This window comes from Carassius carassius, chromosome 27, assembly GCF_963082965.1.
Source record: "Carassius carassius chromosome 27, fCarCar2.1, whole genome shotgun sequence".
Classification (NCBI taxonomy): domain Eukaryota; kingdom Metazoa; phylum Chordata; class Actinopteri; order Cypriniformes; family Cyprinidae; genus Carassius; species Carassius carassius.
The window spans coordinates 20,532,657-20,551,642 of record NC_081781.1 but is presented as its reverse complement, the minus strand read 5'-3'; the positions used below and the strand labels follow the sequence as shown (position 1 = coordinate 20,551,642).

Below are 18,986 nucleotides of genomic sequence, written 5' to 3'. Positions count from 1 at the left end.
TTTTAGATGCATTCAAACGAGTTTAGCCTGGAGGCACAATGTTAGAAAGCCCTTTTCAGACAGTAGCCACAGTTTACATTAGCGTCCATTTACAGCCACTCCCTCGCTGAGAACTGTGACAAACACCCGACAGCACACAGGAAGTTTTTTCATTTCAAAACTCACTTAATGAGTCTGTCTTTGTTCATGTAGGATCATGTAGATCACTTTAACTATTTCATCACTTCATGTGTCATTTTGATTTCAGGGTTTGGTACAGTGGCGACACGCCTCTAAATAGCCAAAAGATATTTTCCTCTATCACTTTTATGACTTTTTTCACCACAGATGTTCCTTTGTCAGCTCTCTGCTGTTTACTTTAGAGTGCAAAAATTGTGCTGCTAGAAAAGATTGCTCGTGCCTTTGCCAGAAGGCGTTGCACTGCATTGATGTTACTTATGATACTTTTATTTTTATATTCCCGATATCAAGAAAGTGCCTATGAATCAACAGTCTGGGTTCAAGCATCAATTTAGAGCAATAGATTTAGGACAATAGATTTCTGTTCAAACCCTTTCCTAATGAGAACTTGTGTACGAGACAAATACTTTTTCCTTACTTAGTTTTATAACCATGTTAGACGAATATATAAAAACTTTTATCTTTGATAAATAGTGGCTGTATAAACACTTCCATCAACCATAAAAAGCAACCACAGTATTTGCATGAACATTCATGAGTAATTATTTATGTGCACTTTGCACAGGTGCGCTCAGTTTCTCTTGTATTTACACCAGTCAGTTTTGACTATGCCATGAATTCGCTTTCGTTCTCTCTTTAATGAATGATGGTGCTAAGAATACATTAAAAGTGTGCTTTAGCTCATTTAATGGCATTCCCTGGTAGTGATGATTTGAAGTTTAATGGCATTGTTGTTTAGGATTGTTGTACAGTTGTGGCTCCTGGTCTGTTCTACCATGCAGAATAGGGCTAAAGCTAACAGGAAATGTTTAGGGGATTTTGCTGGGTGCCTGGCTTTTCTAAACCTACTCATCCAGACAGGCTGAGATAATAAGCACCGCCACAAAACTAAGCGATCTGTCGGATCAAATGGAGCACCAGCTAATTGATTGCCATTATTTATTGTCTAGTGTCCAGTCACCCATTTTCTGTCCTGGTGCATACTTTGTCGTCAACTGCCTTGCTATTTCCCTCACTTGTCCGTACAAATGTAGTGATGAGATGGTCCACAATAACTGCTGGTTAGTGATATATTGATTGTTTGCATTGCATCTCAGACTGAGTGTTTCTCCTATGATTTTCTGATTTGTCATCTTACGTGAATGGTATGTGAGGTGATTGAGACATTACCCAACAGATCAACCTTCACTTCCAAGTCTGCGGCCATGAACTGGTTCAGATAAACATGATTGCTACTGAAACCATCAACATAATAAATACATTGATGGTTACCCACTGAGGCTGTTTAGGTAAATATGTAGCTGCACTGAGACCAGCTGATTCCTATTTTTGATTAGCACTTCAAGAGTTCCAGTTTCAGCTGACTTTCTGAGAAGGGTGTGAAACTGATCTTTTGGTTCATCGAAAGAAAAATGTGTTTGTACATGAACTAGTGTTGTCAAAAGACCCGTTACTTCGGTACCAAGTGGGTATCAAAAATTTTAAATGTGACGGTACCAGGTTTCTTTAAGTACCGGTAGTACCGAGGTCCCGTTCAAACCCGGTTCAGCGCTATGATTTCCGCGAAGCAGAAAACGAGGACGGAATCTCAAAATCCAGTCATGAAAATTAAACTTACATTTTAATATGGACAGTCATGGAATTTGTCAAAGTTAGCATAAATTAATCAAATCAAATCTCCATATGGACCAGTATCTGTAAATGTTAAGCCGCAAAAGTTGTTTGAAATATGAATCCGTGTTCTGCGCGTCTCTGTGTGAATTAATGAATGGCAGAGACGTGCGGGTTTGTTTACTACATAGACTGAAGCGCATGACGCTTGCATTAATTTCAGCATCTGAGCTTCAGAGTTCTCTCTCCATCAAGCGATCTGAACTTTTCAGTTCATCTGAATGGACGCACAGCGCACCTGTGTTTGATGCTCTGTAAACTCTTTGTGAAGGTGCACGACTCACCGTCGCTTTACTGATAGCGCTGTTTCTCACACATGCAAAGAGAGAAAGAGAGAGAGTCTTACCACGCTGAATCGACACGCTATATGTAACCTATTCTTTGTTGTCTTCTCCTGTCAAAATAATGGAGTTCATTTAGAATTATTCATATTCATTTTCGAACAAGCAGAAGACATACCGGTTTCTCCGGTAGTGGGCGGAGCTAATGCGCAAATGGCAATTTCATTGGCTGGCGCTGATCTAGTACCGTCCCTGTTTTGATTTCAGCAAATCAGTTTGACCGAACGCAGACAACGTGATTAATATTCATGAACCCAGCAGCTCATCAATTCATAGTGCATTGTATATACATTAGTATGATAGTAGAATTAGTAGTAGTATTATCTTTTAATAATAATTAATATGATCTATTACTATTTTTTTTACAGAAACCCTCAATGACCAAAAATATGTTAAGCTTCACCACCAGTCTTGACAAATATGACAAATATGCATTCATTAGGCCTAAAAGTTAATTTTTACATAAAGGCATTGTGCTAGAAATATTACTATTATTTAGTAAAATGTATGTGATACTGCTGCTACTGTTGAAAAAATTTATAAAAATTTATTTTTTAAAGAAATAAATCACAATATTTCTTCCATGTTTTAATTTTAATAGCAAATCCCCTTTATTTACCAAAAATAAAATGTTTAAATTTCATAAATTAAAAGACAAATTAAATTTGGGTGAAACTTGTTTACTGTTTTTCATAATTATATAACTTGTAGAAAAACTTTAAACACAATTGTAAATAAGTATAAAGAATGGCATTGGTTTTATTTTTAGTGCTAAAAAGTTTTTTTTTTTTAATTAGCATATTTTTGTGTTTCGCTTTGGCACCGAAATTGGTACCGAGAACCGTGGATTTTCACTGGTATCGGTACCGAATACTGAAACACTACACTAGGTTAGTTTGGAAAGTTTTCCCATATCTTCTCCTAAGGGTGATACTATCCTGCTATTTTTGCTTGTTTCATACACACAAAAAGCCGCATATTACCTGCCATTCATTTTGTAGGCTTAATGCTCGCCGGTTCGTGACACATCCTCGGGTAAACTAACGCCAGGGAATTGCCATTGCAACATACCTATGATGAATTTACAGCTGATTGCGGGCATTTCACATATATTTTGTACAGATTTTTTGTTTTGTTTTAGCAAGTTTTAGTATTTTGCAAGTATTTTGCCCAGAGAAAAACACTGGATTCTGCAACAGACATGAAACTCATTGTCATTAATAAACAGCTAATTAATAAACCAAAACCCTTAAAAAAAATCCCTAGTTTAAATATGGTAAGATTATTGTATTTGTTAAAATGTTTTTTTTTTTGAAGGCTGCATCAAGGCTGCATTTTTTTTATCAATACAATTATTTCAGTGATGCAATGCTATCAGCTTTTCAGTATCATTACTGCAGTGTTCATTGTCACATCATCCTTCAGGAATCATTCTAATATGCTGACTTGCTTCTCAAATGTTATTTATTACTATTATTATTATTATTATTATTATTAATGTCAAAACCGTTATACATTTTCAGGAGTTTTTGATGAATAGAACAGTGTCTTAGTTCTGGCGTTCTTAGTTCTTAGTGTCTGCTCGATCCCTGCTGCTGTGCTTCCCTGTTAGTGCTCTCATAAATAAGAGCTAAGTGTGAGATGATATTCTCCCACTGAGTTCCCTTAAGCTTCCTGTCCAAGGACAGAGCAACAGTAGCTCTGATATGCTTGTGGGCCACATGGCCTCCTGTGTCGTGCTGCTTCCCAACAATGGAAATATCTAAATTAGAACATTTATTTCCCCCATAGTTATGTAACATCAGAAAATGACAATATTTTAAACTGGAGAGGGCATGCATAGATGTTTGAGCTGCTGCTTTTTTTAATTTAATGACTCTTTTTGTGAAGAGAATAGAAACCCCTTATTTTTCTCTTTATACTTGAAGTGTTTGACTTGTTTTCTTGTCATGACATGTCTGATGGTTTTTGATGTGGTGTAAAAAGATGTTTGGCTACAAGGACAGCATTCAAAATAGGCATCATGAAGTATATGCATCTTCTCCACACAGGCCTACAATGAGTGTTGTGTGATATGGAGGAATCTAAGTTTTAAATGTTAGTAGGTTTTGATCTCATTCATCTGTCTGTGGTGTTGTTTTTCACATGATTCCACTCTGATGATTCACTGTTTTTTGACCTACATTTGAGGTTTTTTTTGTTTTGTTTTTTTTTTTTTTTTTTACTTCTTCCTGTTCCACCTCTCTTCTTATTCTCATTCAGTGCTGCTTTTTACATGATTTCCTTAATTAAAATATGTTGATGTGTGCAAATGAATGCACATTACATATGAAAAAAGTGGAAAGAATCATGGCGAGACACAATAAGCACTTTCTTTGTGCTTTGGTCTTAACAGCAGCTGATGACATCTGATGCTTCTGCTCATGTCAGCTACAGATGAGCTGGAATGGACATTTACATTTAATTCTTCCTGTGTCTAAATTGTAGGCCCATTACAAATACGGTTCAACTTTTCTATAAATATTTATTACGTCGCTCTCTTGAGTACTCCATTTTGGTACAACTAGGGATGTACTATTCAAAAAGTTTGAGATGCTAAACAAATCACAATTCAGTTAGGGGTAGGAGTTTATATGAATGTATGTCTGAGGGGAACTTACTCTCTTCAGAAAAGTTTAGACTGTATTTTTTCTTTTAATCTTGCCTCTGTATAATGCATATTAAAGTTCAGTGCAGCTGATTTGTTTACAGCGGAAACCAAGGAAACACTTTGTGAATCTGTGTCTTGTTCAGTTCGTCTGCTGTTTCTGTTTCATGCAGACATTTTTTTATATATAGTTTCACAAAACTGAAGTCAAACCATTCAGTTTTTGCTTCCAATTTCAAAATTTAAAACAATACAATATTTGTTTATAAGAAGAACTTTTTTTTCTTTTTTTTCTTTTCTTTTTTTTTGCTACTTATTTATTTGATTTGGGATTCGTTTTAAAATTTCAATTTAGTTTTATTTACATTAACATTTTATTTACATTTTGTTATTTAGACGCTTTATGCAAAGTGACTTACAGATGAGGACCATAGAAGCAATCAAAACCAACAAAAGAGCAATAATATGCAAGTGCTATGTTAATACATTATTATAGTGTTATATTTTAATTTCACAAAGAAACATGCAGAATTTTGTCCAAGCAATAATAAAAGGACACATTTCATTTATAATTTGTATTAAACTTAATTTTGTAAAAAAAAAAAAAAAAAAAAAAAAAGGTACATCCCTACCTAATTACAAGGTGTGATAATGAGAAGAGTCCTATGAAGGGAATCACTTGACAGTGGTTAATGTCTGATGTAGAATGAGGGTTTGACTGTACAAGCCGAGGTGCTGACAGTGTGTTAACATGAGCCTGCATGTGTACAGGTTCTCCTGACTCCTAAATCTAGTCAAGGTGACGCCCTCAAGTTACTCTGTTACCATCTGAGATGAGAGTGAGACTGAGAGTGTGTATGATGACAAGCCCCAGCTGTTGTTCATTCTCCATGTCATCTTACAGCTTTCTTTGGAGATCAAATGCATTTTACAAGATCTGTGCCATGATTTTACCGTCCATGTGGATCTTTGTTGGTGGTTAAATTAAACTGGTAGGATAAGGAGGAGATGACTATATGAGCGTGTTTACATGCAGTTCTTATGCCGATTATGCATAATAAGATGAAAATGCACTTGGTCATGTAAATGTGGTAACCCGTTTTCTTTTATCGGAGTGAGGTCATAAACAGCGTAAGCATAAACCGGTTGCAACAGGTAGTTTTTTGCCTCTTTCTCCGATGTCGCACAGCATGTAAACGCAATAACACACTTTCTGTCAGCTTATTGAAGTTCGCATGTGTAATACTTGACAGGAACGCATGGTTAGTGCAGATTTAAGCACATCTAGACCAAGCAGTAAAGAAGGAAATATATCACAAAAGCAGACTTTTTCACGACTCAGAAAATTGTAAAAATGTGTTCTCCTCTCGTGCAGCAGAAGTGGTTTAGTGCTGCGTTTATAACTGCATGAAAGGATTCTATACGAGCTGTAAGTTTCCCGACATTTTGCAAGCTTAATTTAACATCACAACTGTCAAATGTATGGAATACTCAGTCAGATATGCAAATTATTATATTTTGACGTCACTACAGGGAAATAAGCTGATTTATTATTGAAGTCATGTAAAAGCAGCTTACTTGCATTGTCAAGTTACTGATGTGCATGAAAACAGGGAAATCTGCTTATCTTAAGCTGATATTCCTGAGTTATCAGCTTTATGGTGTGCTTGTAAACGTCCTTTATGATTAATTTATCAGTTTGGTGTATAGTGTCATAATTTCCAAAAATGGCATGTTTTCGGTGCTGAGTGGACAGTGTGAGCATTGCAAGGTGGCTTAAACTAGGGTAAATGCAGCTGAAAGATAAACACAGAATAGAAATGCTATGTAGGGCCCTGTAAAATTAATTTTTTGTCAAATTCAGTTTCCCCCAATTCCTGTATAAATTTTTCTGGTTTCTGTGTTTTATGATTTAATAAAACAAATTATCAGCAAACTGTGGCAATCAAACAAATTCCTTTGTGCTTATGTAGATCATGCAAGTTCGAATCCTGCTTATTTTCCTGCTTTAATAAAATAAATAAATTATTAATCAAAGTTGCGATTACAAATGTTAAGAATGATGTGTTTTTTAAAAGTATCGTTCAAAGGCCTGAGTTGTTAGACTCTCAGCACACTAAAACCTTATCATTGAAATCAACGTTATAGAATTACAATGGTATATCCTGGTTCAGAATCTGCAATCATGACACTTCTTTAAAAATTATCCAATTAATTAATTGTGTGGACCCTAAACCAATCAAATTACCAAAATAGTCTGGAAATCGTTGGCTTTGCACATCACTAATCCGAACATAAGTTTCTCACCCCTGTTGACCTGACTGAAGTCATAACAGGTATGAAATCCTTGCCAATGCGACCCTATTTCTCAACTAAGCTTGTACAGCATTAGACTGTGTTAGTCTGTAAAACCGTGAGAATGATGGGAACATGCCATTATGTTTGGGTGAAACTATTTCCACGAGAGCTCTGATGAAATTAGCTTTAGTCAGAATAATTTTCACCATGCTAGAGGATTTACTGTTAACAGTACACAACAGAAAAAAGGACATAATCATCTCAGCCGTGCATATTTCTTATCTGCTTTAGTGGAGCATGTATGTGAGAACAGTGTCATCATGAGCTCTTACCACCTTGAGAGAGAGTTTTAAGAGAGTTTTTATATCACATGCTATATTTGGTCAATTTAGCTCATTTCCATGTTTGGGAATCTTACGATTGTCTCTGTGTGTTACAGGCACTCTTGTCATCATGTTTATTGCTCAGAAGAGATCGCCTCTGGCCCAGGACTCCCTGCACAGGATGACAGCCGTTACACAGCGCAGGAACCAGGGGCTGACGACAAGGTAACGAAAAACAATGTCTCCACGCAGTTACCAACTAAATGCCTCAATGACTTGCTAGCAGTTGAACTCTTCTCCTATTAGTTCATTGAGTGTGTGTGCTTTACACCAGTGAAATTTATCTCTGAAATGTGAAATGAGAATAATATACATTTGACCTTTAGAGAAGAGAGATTCTTTGGCTGTTGTGTGGGTTTGAGTAGCCCTTGAAGTTGTGCAATAGTTCCTCATTCAAAGTGCAGGCTGTTTTTGACACGGTCTTTCAGCACGCTAATCTATAAAGGGACTTAAAGACAGTGGCCCCAACAAAGACCCTCCATCTCTTGTGTAACCTATAGATTTGAGGCTGTGTGGGGTGTGGTTTCTTCTGGTTTTCTAATATTTCAAAGTGGCTGACTGATTAATCCCAGTTTGTTAGCTTGTGTTAGCATGCTTTATTTAAAGTTACAGAAGCATACGAATGTTCAGCAAAAGTGTGAATCTGTAAAGTTACCCTTTTTTGCATTTCAGCACATTTTTTCCCCTCCGGCAGTCACAAAAGTGTTTCCTCTTTGCTCCTGCCAAACTTGAATGATAGCTGTTTGCCCTTGAAAAACGTCTCTTCTACCCTCATAGAAACGGAGCCAGTTCTGTCAGCTTATCTGTTGTTAAAAGAGTCTCTCGTCAATCATTCCAAACCACTCTGAGGAGCACAAAAAGATTTTCTGTACAATGATCACATTGCTCTCAATGAAACCGCTAAAGTACATGTGACCAGAGCCATTCAAGTTCCAAAAAGGACAAAACAAATGGCACAAAATTGTTTGTCAGAAACTGACCATGCAACCCCTTCTTGCTCATTTATTTAGACGTTTTACTCATAAGTAACTGTTTTTTCTCTTTTAGGTTGAAGAGGAAAGGGCGACACACACTCAGTCATTGTACGACGTGGGTCTGGAGACAGAGAGAGCTGCACTAAAGGAAACATCATTGCACTCGCAAGACGCCCTGCACGAAGAGAAGCACAAACAGGTTCCAGTGCAATCTAACCATCATATCGGTTTTCTTTTATTACATATCTCAACTTTGGATGCAACCCACACATTTGACATCTTAAATTTATTTCAGTTGACTTTTGACTATACTCTTTGCATATAAGCAATAAACCTTTGTTTCATTATGAACAACATCATGGAGTAATCAGTGGCCATCTGATTTTGGTTCCAGAAGTATTCTTTCTGTAGAAATGTAGAAAAATGCTAAATATGCATGTGTATACAAATATTAAAGTAGATTGAGAACTTGGGGACACTGACTCATTCGCAGTTCAAGTGGGCACTGAACAGCTCTTTTGGTGCAATTTGCTTGACACAAATCTCTGATTGGAGATTTTTTTTTTTTTTGCACAATCATGAGTATTAAAATTTTTCACCATGAACTCTGTTAAACATGATTATTTAAAGTGAAAATTCATCCAAAAATAAAAGAAACTATCATCAATTACCTTCATTAATCTTCTGAAGAAAAATGTATTTAAAAAAATGTATATATATATTTGTTTTATGAAATACAAGAGCTTCCTGACCCTGCATAGACAACAACGTAACAAACTTTTTAAGGACCAAAAACATGCAAGGACACTGTTAAAATAGTGTTATAATGTTAACAATGTATTTACTACGGTTCTGGGCCTTGAACATGTAGTTGTGTTGCTGTCTATGCAGGGACAGAAAGCTCTCGGATTTCATCAAAAATATCTTTATTTATCTTTATTATCATTTTTGTTCTGAAGATTAACAAAGGTCTTACAGGTTTGCAACAAAATGAGGGTGACTAATTAATGACAGATTTGTAATTTTTGGGTGAATTGTCTCTTTAAAAAAATAAGTTGAAATAATGCATACTAATCGTCTCAACAAAAGCATATACTGTCCATTAACAACCTTGTAGCTCACATTGGGTCTGTCTTTAACTGTTTTCAGTTAAAAATCAACTTCCTTATGGAGAGAACGAATAGGATTTACTGCCAGAATCAGACCCTATTGTGAAAGTGAAAGTGAAAGTGACGTGACATTCAGCCAAGTATGGTGACCCATACTCAGAATTTGTGCTCTGCATTTAACCCATCCGAAATGCACACACACAGAGCAGTGAACACACACACACACACACACACACACACACACACTGTGAGCACACACCCGGAGCAGTGGGCAGCCATTTATGCTGCGGCGCCCGGGGAGCAGTTGGGGGTTCGATGCCTTGCTCAAGGGCACCTAAGTCGTGGTATTGAGGGTGGAGAGAGAACTGTACATGCACTCCCCCCACCCACAATTCCTGCCGGCCCGGGACTCGAACTCACAACCTTTCGATTGGGAGTCCGACTCTCTAACCATTAGGCCACGACTTCCCCGACTTCCTTGTTGTGATCTTCCAGCTTATGTCTGCAACCAAATCATAGTCAAGTTTTTGTTTCTTCTGTTGCTTAATTGTGAATCTCTTTATCTGTCTTTCTGTTATTGTAGACTGAGAATTTGGAAGAAGTGTTTGAGGAGCCACAGATCCAGCTTGAGTCTGCTCCCCCTGAGCTAGAACAACAACAACATCAGCTGGAGCAGCAGCAACCAGAACCCCAGAGCACCCAACAATCAGACCAACAACAGTCGACTCAAGCACCAACACTTACACAGCCTCAAACAGCACCGCCACTCTCCCAGCCCCAGCCAGACCCTGAAACTCCACAGGCCACTGCCACAGAGGACCAGGCTGCCTACGCCTCCGCTGCTTCAACCCCCCCACAGACTGTCCCACACGGAGAAGACCCGTCTGCACCTCCTGCTGAACTCCAGAAGAGCCCAGAGTCAGCCTCACCTACCTCAGTCACCTCCTCCGAGAGCTCCTCCAGGTGAGTACAAGCACAGCCGTCTGGGAGAGAAGAGGGTGGGAACTTTAAATATTCGTCATTTCATTCATTTTGTTAAATTTTTGTTATATTTAATTTGATTTTCTTATCGAGTCATTTCTGTGATCCATTTCTGCATCCAAACGTTTATAAACTGAATTAGTAAAGCATACAATCGTCACTTCATGGACTTCATATGGCACCTACTGTGGACGTTTTTCAACTGCATCTCAGTGGATCTCACCCTCTGTAGTAGTTCGCTATGACTTGTTTTCACCGGACTTGGAGCGTTTTCGAATCTTCCATTTCGACAAGGATGGAAAAAATACAATATCACCTTACGATTTAAAATGTAGTAAACCAGTACTTCGAGAACCTCTATAGAACCCTGGACAAATGTTCAGTCCATACGTGGAGCCAGATTACTTTCTCTCTCTCATTCTTTCTATCCCCCATCCCGCTTTATTAGTACTCCTCTCCCATTCCTCTCTATTTTCCTTTCTCTTGGTGTAAACCCCATTTGATTTCTTTCCTTCAGTGGACTAGACGTTCCGCGTCCTGATGCCCCTGTAAAGAACTCTAGTGCCAGTCAGTGTGAGGTGGGCCCTGTGCCCCCCTTCAGCCAGTCCCTTGACACCAAGCTCACCAGGTGAGTAAAGAGCAACAGGTAAACCGCAGGTTACATGGTAACATTACGGTAACTCCAGCACTCGCGTTGCATCAGGTGACTTGGTAACCAATGGTCAACCAAGTAACGGAGCTGCTTCAGTCACATCAGGCCACGTCTTCTCTTGCTCTGTTTTTCATTTCTCATTTCATCATTTCATTTTTGGCAGTTTGGTTTACCACTTAATTTTTTTCCCAATGCCATGATGCAAAGTGTTTATCGCTTGTTTTGCTTGTCACTTGAATTACTTTTTGAATTGTTTTTTTCATGTGTAGCACTACACTAAGGTCGCTTTCTTTCCCCACCTTCTCTCTGCTGTGTTTTCTTGCTCTTAATAGTGTTGTGGAGAAACATGCGGAGAATCAAGCAGAGAACCAGTCTGACACATTGGGAGTAGAGAGTACAGAGACCAGTGTTGACCCGACTGCCTCTCTGCTCCCGAGTGAGCTGGACCTCACAGAGCTGGGGCAGACAGCCAGTATCCCTCCACCTACAAAAAGCCAGCAGGTACACACACATTATTTAATCTAACATGGCTAATTAATTCTAACAGTGAGGGAGAAAGCAAATACACACAAGAGGTATTGCATTACTTAAACCCCATTTAAACATGGTAAAATCACTTTAATACAAATGACTAATGGCATTATGCTTTTTAAAAAATGGAGCCAAGTGTTCAATAAACTCTTAACTGTAATAATAAAAAAAATATATATATATATAATAAAATAGAATTTTCTGTTTCAGGTGTATATAGAACACTATATGCTGAAAAATACTATGAAGTGTTCAAATATAAATTAAAGAGTTTAAAAGGTAAATAATTAAATCACTTGACAAATACATAGATGAATATATAATATACAGTCCTAACATATTAGATAATAACCACAATTGAAAGGTTTAGATTTTTTATGCTCACCTAGCCTGCACAGTAATATTACAGTAATTTAATATAATTTTATATGTTTTAAAGTGTAGTTTATTCTTATGATTGCATACTATTATGTATCAGTTTGAGGGCTTGAATTTAACTTTCTTATTTGGTAGCACTGGTGAAGACAGGAGCACCAATCTTATTTTATATATGCTATATACAGAGACAAGAAGAGTAGAAAATGTCATTTAAACTTCTCAAGACTTCAATTTCAAGCCTTGAAATATCTTATAGTTTTGTTTTTCCTAAGCGTACACCAACAAAAAGAGCATGATGACAATAACCGCTGCATTTTGCACTCCATAGTTTTCCTTCCTTACCTTTTCCCCCTGTTATTTAGAGACTGAAAAGGTTTGTATTCGATTACCAGTGAGGCTCTCCACACCCTGCTGTTAGAGATCTGCAGAGCTAAAACATCCCCTCCTCTCTCGTAAAGCTGCTCTGACACATACACCCTAAATGGAGAAGATGCAAATGGAAGAGAAAGCATAAGAGTGGAGGAGAGGAAGAAGAGAGAGTTAGCCTGAGAGAGTGCATCAGTATGTTTGTTTTCCACAGGACAGCCTTGTAAATGTTTAATCAACCAAGTGCTCACTCAGCGCTGCTATTTATGCATTGGCACACTCACAGAGAGGAATAGAGATAAGGGAGACAAGAAAAAGGGATGAAGAGATAGAGGGAAAGACTGCCCTTTTGTGTAAAATGTATAATGTCAAAGTCTATAAGTCTCCTATGTTCAGCAAAGCTGCATCTATTTGATCAAAAATGCAGTTAAAAATGTTAATGTTTATTATATTTATGATAAAATGCATTCCTTTGATGCAGGATCATTCTAATATGTGACTCAAGAAATTTAAACCGGTGCTGTTCAATATTTTGTGGAATTCTTGATAGATTTATTTTTTGACGGATTCAAACAGTTCATAATTGTATTATATTATTATTATTATTATATATTACACATATAATATTTTATGTTTCATTTACAGTTATGTAGATTCTGGACCAATACCAGGTTCACGTTTGCTGTAACTACTCAGCATAATTCTGCTAAAATAGAAAACACAGAATTTACAAAATGGCATTGTACAGTTTAAGGACCAAGGAAGGTTGGGTTGTGGTTTGTTCACTGTAAAAAAAAATGTGAAAGGTTTTCTTTTTTCTTTTTTTTCAGGCTGTGGACCATGAGGGAGCAGCAGACCCTCCTGTACCCAGTAAAGAGGACATCCCCACTTTTGATGAGTGGAAGAAGAAAGTGATGGAAGTAGAGGAGAAGAAAAGTAAGAGATGGCTTTGGGTCATGTGCACACTCGCAGAGCTGCGTGTTCATCACTGAATCATCACATAACAGGCTGCCTCTGTGCTGCTTCTGCATCAGTACACACTCACACACACTTCCTCTAGGACACACTTCTGCTTGATTTCACAGAGCTGTCCCTTTCATTTTATGTCTTTCTATCATGAATTTCTGTTTCCCTCCTTTGCATTTTCTTGCTTATAATAGTTTTTTTTGCTTGCTCACATTTGTCGGTTCAGTGGCGAGCACAGTGACTGTTGCGTAACCCAGTATACACACAAGTAAGCTGCTGTAATGGATTGCTTCAGTACACTGCAACAAAAGCTCATGCTCATTTGCTCATCATGCTCAAGCTAAACAATTAAACTCTTGCTTTAGTGCATCAGGGTTTCACATCTCTGGGTGTGTTTGTGTCCACATTCAAATCACAATGTCAACTAATTAAAAACCACTGGCTAACAGTATGTTATTGACCCTTGTGATCATTAATTAGCGGGTGCAGTACACAATAAAACTAAAGAGCTCTTAAAGAGCAACTCTTCAAGTACATAGTGTTTGGGTTCAAGTGAGGATTATGAATCACAGTATCACACCACTGAAATTTGATCCGTTTCAGGATTGGTGCTTTTCATAGCCCGGGCTGCTTGTCCTAGAATGTTCTCGAAAAACTAGTTTGTTAAATCAAATAGAGAAAACTAAATTATTGTCTGCCACTGCTGCAAAGACATGTTGAGGTTGCTTTTTCAGGTTGTTTTTGTCATCAACACAGTGTTAATGAATAGCTTTTTTTTCCCTAAAGGTTGTCACGTAAGGTCATGACAGATAGTGAATACATGTGTAAGGAAACAGGTCAATTTAGCTCAAAGGGAATCATTTAAGATTTTAAAGGGAATTTGAACAGAATCACTGTTTCACGGCTGATCACTGAGACGCCCTGCGATTCACTGAACGAACCGTTTAACATCAAATCTGCGCTGGATATTAATATCCAAAGTATAGTGAAAACACTATCAATTAGCACAGTAACAGGATCGGCAGTTTAAGACATTAACTTGTAAGCACAAAACACAAGATACTTCTCTTTTCAATATGAATAAGGCTTTATTAGATAAATCTAAGACATATAAACTAATCTAACACATAAACGCATGCACGCACACATTCACACAAGTTGCAGGAAGATCGAAAGTTAGGGAAAGATGAGTTTAAGAGAATGGAAATGTTGAATCCCAAGTTTACAGCAATACGTTAAATTGCCTAGACATGAACAGCCATCAATCACTTAATTAGCCCTCGCATTGAGTTCCTCAATGAGGTTAAAATTATATTAGATACACCAGTACAAATGTCTGAAGGTACATTGCCTGTGTAAAGTTGTCATTGAAATGGGGTTCCCCCCGATGTCACTGATTGGCTGGAAGTTCAGTAGTCGCTGAAGTGACGTCTTGGGAAGCCCGTGGTTGGGCGTTGGCTGAAGATGCAGAGTTGTGTGGCTGGTTGAAGTTGAACGGGTACTCGAGGTCAGACGGCGTTACAAAACTTAACTCGGAACACGAAACTCTCAAACGGAAAAGAAAAGAAGTAAAGTTTGGCGAGACTAGGTGGTGTTTCTTCTCATTGTGGCTAAGTAGCAGCAGGCAAGCAGGCCGAAGCACGCTGGAACCGCACTCAAAGAACAGTGATGACAAACAGCATGGCTAAAAGCTAAAGCTAAGAAGCAAAGCTAAAAGCTGGCATGACTGATAGCAAAAGCAAAGCTAAAACTAAAAGCATACATGACTAATAGCAGAGCAAAGCTAGAAGCTAAAAACCAGATTTTATGGTGTCCTGAGTATTTAAACTGGGCTGTTGGCCACACCTCAAATGATGTCTTGACCAATCAGATATTGTCTTGGCTCGGGGGTATAATAAATCATATGTTATCTTACCAAGCATGTGGTCCGAATTTTCCCGCCCTTGCAGGGTATAATTTTAGACATGATTCCTATAACAAGAATATGATATATTTGACAAATAACTGATGGTGAGGACTATTTCAAGCATGCAGATTCGATTACATAGATACTAGACATGAATATGTATCCTTAAGCTATCCCATAGTTAATAAATGAATATGGAGCTAAGCGATGGACTGATATTCATTTAGAAGTCATTTTGGAGTTCATTTTGGTCCATATATATATGTACAACAGACAGTTCTTTGTCATTATCTGACAAAGATTTCTGTGGAGACCAGAGGTTCAAAGGCCCCCCCCCTTAGGAATTTCAGTCTGGTTCTGCTAGGTGGGGGAAGTGTTTAACTCTCATGGGTTTACATGTGATGTCCGAAGTTGCATCTCACTTACGAACAACAAATTTGACAATCTCTTCTGCGAATTAAAATGGTCAGTAATTGTTCTAGTGGTGTTAATGTTGAAAGCTGTTCTGTGAAAGCGTTGGTTGGTTGGTTATGTTACTTGGGACTTGGGAATGTTTTATGACTTCCTGTTGCCTTACTGAGGAATTCGGCTCGTGTTTCAGCCACAGCCCTGATCGACTCTTTAATTTGTCTGGTTCGAGTCATTTCTGCTACACTTGCATGCTATTTGCATACATGAAGATAAGCCGTTCTTTTGTTTTTATTGCTGTAATTGACAGGTCAACATATCAACCTGCACTCTGTATGACACTCATACTCACATACTAGGCTAAAGAGTAAAAACAATTTTGACTGGAGATCTGTATGTAACCTGTTATGTTGGTTTCAGGTCAGTCTCTGCACACTTCATCAAACGGCAGCCCTCATCCAGTCAAAAAGGTCCAAAAGAATTTCAAGAATAACTACGCTTCTGTCGAATGTGGGGCCAAAATCCTCTCGGCCAACAATGAGGCCAAGGTACATATGGGGCAGATAGAAAGATGGAAGGAATTTCACCAGGGGCATAAATAGGACAATCATTTGTGTGCCTGCCTGTGCGTTTTGTTTTCAGAGCACATCTGCCATCCTGATGGAGAACATGGATCTGTATATGCTGAACCCCTGCAGTACCAAAATCTGGTGAGTCACTGCAGATAAAGAAAGAAAAACAGACTGCAGCAGCTGCTTAGAGACAATGAAGAAATGCTTTTTACACTCTCTATTCTCTTATTTGTGTAAATGATAGTTGACGTATTAAATACAAAGATACAAGTACTATTAGTACGTTGAGATGTCTTGTAGTGTGGTGCTAAGCTCATCTATTTTAAACAGCATTTGAATTATTTTATAATTATTTAGCCTCTTAATAATTGTCTCTGATGTTAGCCCACTGGTTATTTATCCTGATTTTTTTGTCTCCCCCATTTGACATTTGTTATCTTGCATCAGTAACAAGCCTCCATGAGCTATCATTAGGCTATTTTTAGAGAAGATTGTTAAAGTTTTAAACTGTGTTCATAATGTGTGTGTTGATATATATGATAAATGTAAAAAAAACTTAGATCTTAGGAAACTTAGGAAACTAGATCAAGTAAAATAAACCCTGTGTATGATTTGAGATTGATTTTGATTTGTGCTTATGTGAAAGGACAATAATTCAGATTTCTAAAAAGGAATCAGATTGTGATGAATAATTGTGATTTTTGAGATAATAATCTTGATTATAACTATAATTGAGCACTACTAATTACATGTAATATAAATATTATTGCAATGGAAGACCATCTAAAATGAATAAGTGCAGGCAAAACAAGTGGTTTCAAAACCTTAAAAAAGAAATAGTGACGAGACATGGCATAATATATATGTATATATGTATGTGTGTGTATATATATATATATATATATATATATATATATATATATATATATATATATATATATATATATATATATATATATATATATATATATATATATATATATATATATATATATATATATATAAAATACAATCTAATAATAATATAAATTAATTCAATTGCACGTTGATTTCCCGCTGTGCTGTTGGTAGTTTTTGTTTCAGCGAATGTTACTTGATGATAAATTAATTTCCCCTTTGGTTCTTCTGTCTTTCCTCCATCTCTATCAAATCTTCAAATACAGGTTTGTTATTGAGCTCTGTGAGCCAATCCAGGTGAAACAGCTGGATATTGCAAACTTTGAGTTGTTCTCCTCTACACCCAAAGATTTCCTTGTGTCTATAAGTGACAGGTAACATCACTCACATAGACGTACATTGTGTTCCCACTCCTAACCAGGCACAATGCGATATGAGTTTTTGTCTTGGCCAACCACAGCACATTTCACAGATTGCAGTCAAATCTCATTTGTCCAAAATCCTGTGTCACATTAAACACTGAATATGTTGTGGTTGGTTTTGATTGTGTCATTCCACATTTTTTTGGTGTGAACAGACAAATTGCATGTTTTTAAAAAATACTGGTTGGGAGACTGCGTTATATAAACACCAACTTAAAATTTTCTTTAAAATTTGTTTCTCAAATTCAGGTATCCGACCAATAAGTGGATCAAGCTGGGCACCTTTCACGCCCGTGATGAACGCACAGTACAGAGCTTCCCTCTGGACGAGCAACTCTATGCCAAATACGTAAAGGTAAAAGGGGTGCCAGTCGCTACAGTTTCATAAAATGAATTGTTCTTTCCAAAGCTACTTGATGGTGAAATTTCCTTGAGAGTGGAGATTCTAGAAGGGCGCGTTTAATTATTGTACAACTTAGTTGCAAAGCTGTGCACAGTACATTGTGATGTTTTTTCATAATGTCCCACTTAAGAAAAGCAAGTTTTGTGATAGTAGATAGTAGCGTCCATGCTTTTAGTTTGAAAGAACGGAATATATAAACTTTGTGAATTTAGAATTTCCTTAGAACATTTAAGCTGAAAAAAAAAAAAATAAAAAAAAAAATAAAAAAATAAATATATATATATATATATATATATATATATATATATATATATATATATATATAATATAGTTTATTTAATATACTGGAAAAAATATAGTTTATTTAATATACTGGAAAAAATATAGTTTATTTAATATACTGGAAAAAAATATTACTTGGGGGCAGAATGCATCACTGTATTAAGTATAAATAGTACCGAAGTATTAAACACAAGAGCATGATGTCAGTGATATGTGCTCTGACATAAGTGTGTGTATCTATAAACTGTAATGTCTGAAACATGAGCAACTTAAAAGGGATCACACATGATTTTTCTGTCACCTATGATCTAAATAACATGGGATTATATTTACAAAGTGTGTTTTTAAGGTAACTGAATAAGAGGCTGAGAAAGCGGGAGAGTCAGGACATATGAGGAAAGCCATGCCCTTCCTTCAGGCCTGAGAGTCTCATGACTGTATATATGTGTACGATGCTAAAAACGCTCTCATAACCTTATATTGATTTGCATATAAAGTTGGTGTATATATATATATATCAGTGTATTAAGAGATGAGTGCTTGGGTAGAAACACATTGAGTAGAATTCACATTCACTTTAACATTTGCTAAGACATTTTTTTTAACAAACAGCTAAATA

At 37.0% G+C, this 18,986-nt stretch overlaps 1 protein-coding gene across 4 annotated transcripts in view; it reads left to right on the top strand.

The window, feature by feature from the left end:
* Positions 1 to 18,986, top strand: part of LOC132106976 (SUN domain-containing ossification factor-like) — a 49,852-nt gene that overhangs the window by 14,847 nt on the left and 16,019 nt on the right. For 3 of the 4 annotated variants that reach the window (XM_059513098.1, XM_059513097.1, XM_059513096.1), the window contains exons 2-11: positions 7,577 to 7,685; positions 8,568 to 8,693; positions 10,187 to 10,566; positions 11,102 to 11,212; positions 11,569 to 11,737; positions 13,342 to 13,447; positions 16,212 to 16,339; positions 16,434 to 16,501; positions 17,527 to 17,634; positions 17,932 to 18,037. In XM_059513098.1, the coding sequence (XP_059369081.1) occupies positions 7,577 to 7,685; positions 8,568 to 8,693; positions 10,187 to 10,566; positions 11,102 to 11,212; positions 11,569 to 11,737; positions 13,342 to 13,447; positions 16,212 to 16,339; positions 16,434 to 16,501; positions 17,527 to 17,634; positions 17,932 to 18,037 (1,411 nt within the window). The remainder of the gene's footprint in view (positions 1 to 7,576; positions 7,686 to 8,567; positions 8,694 to 10,186; positions 10,567 to 11,101; positions 11,213 to 11,568; positions 11,738 to 13,341; positions 13,448 to 16,211; positions 16,340 to 16,433; positions 16,502 to 17,526; positions 17,635 to 17,931; positions 18,038 to 18,986) is intronic. The other variant, XM_059513099.1, reaches the window with a different exon arrangement.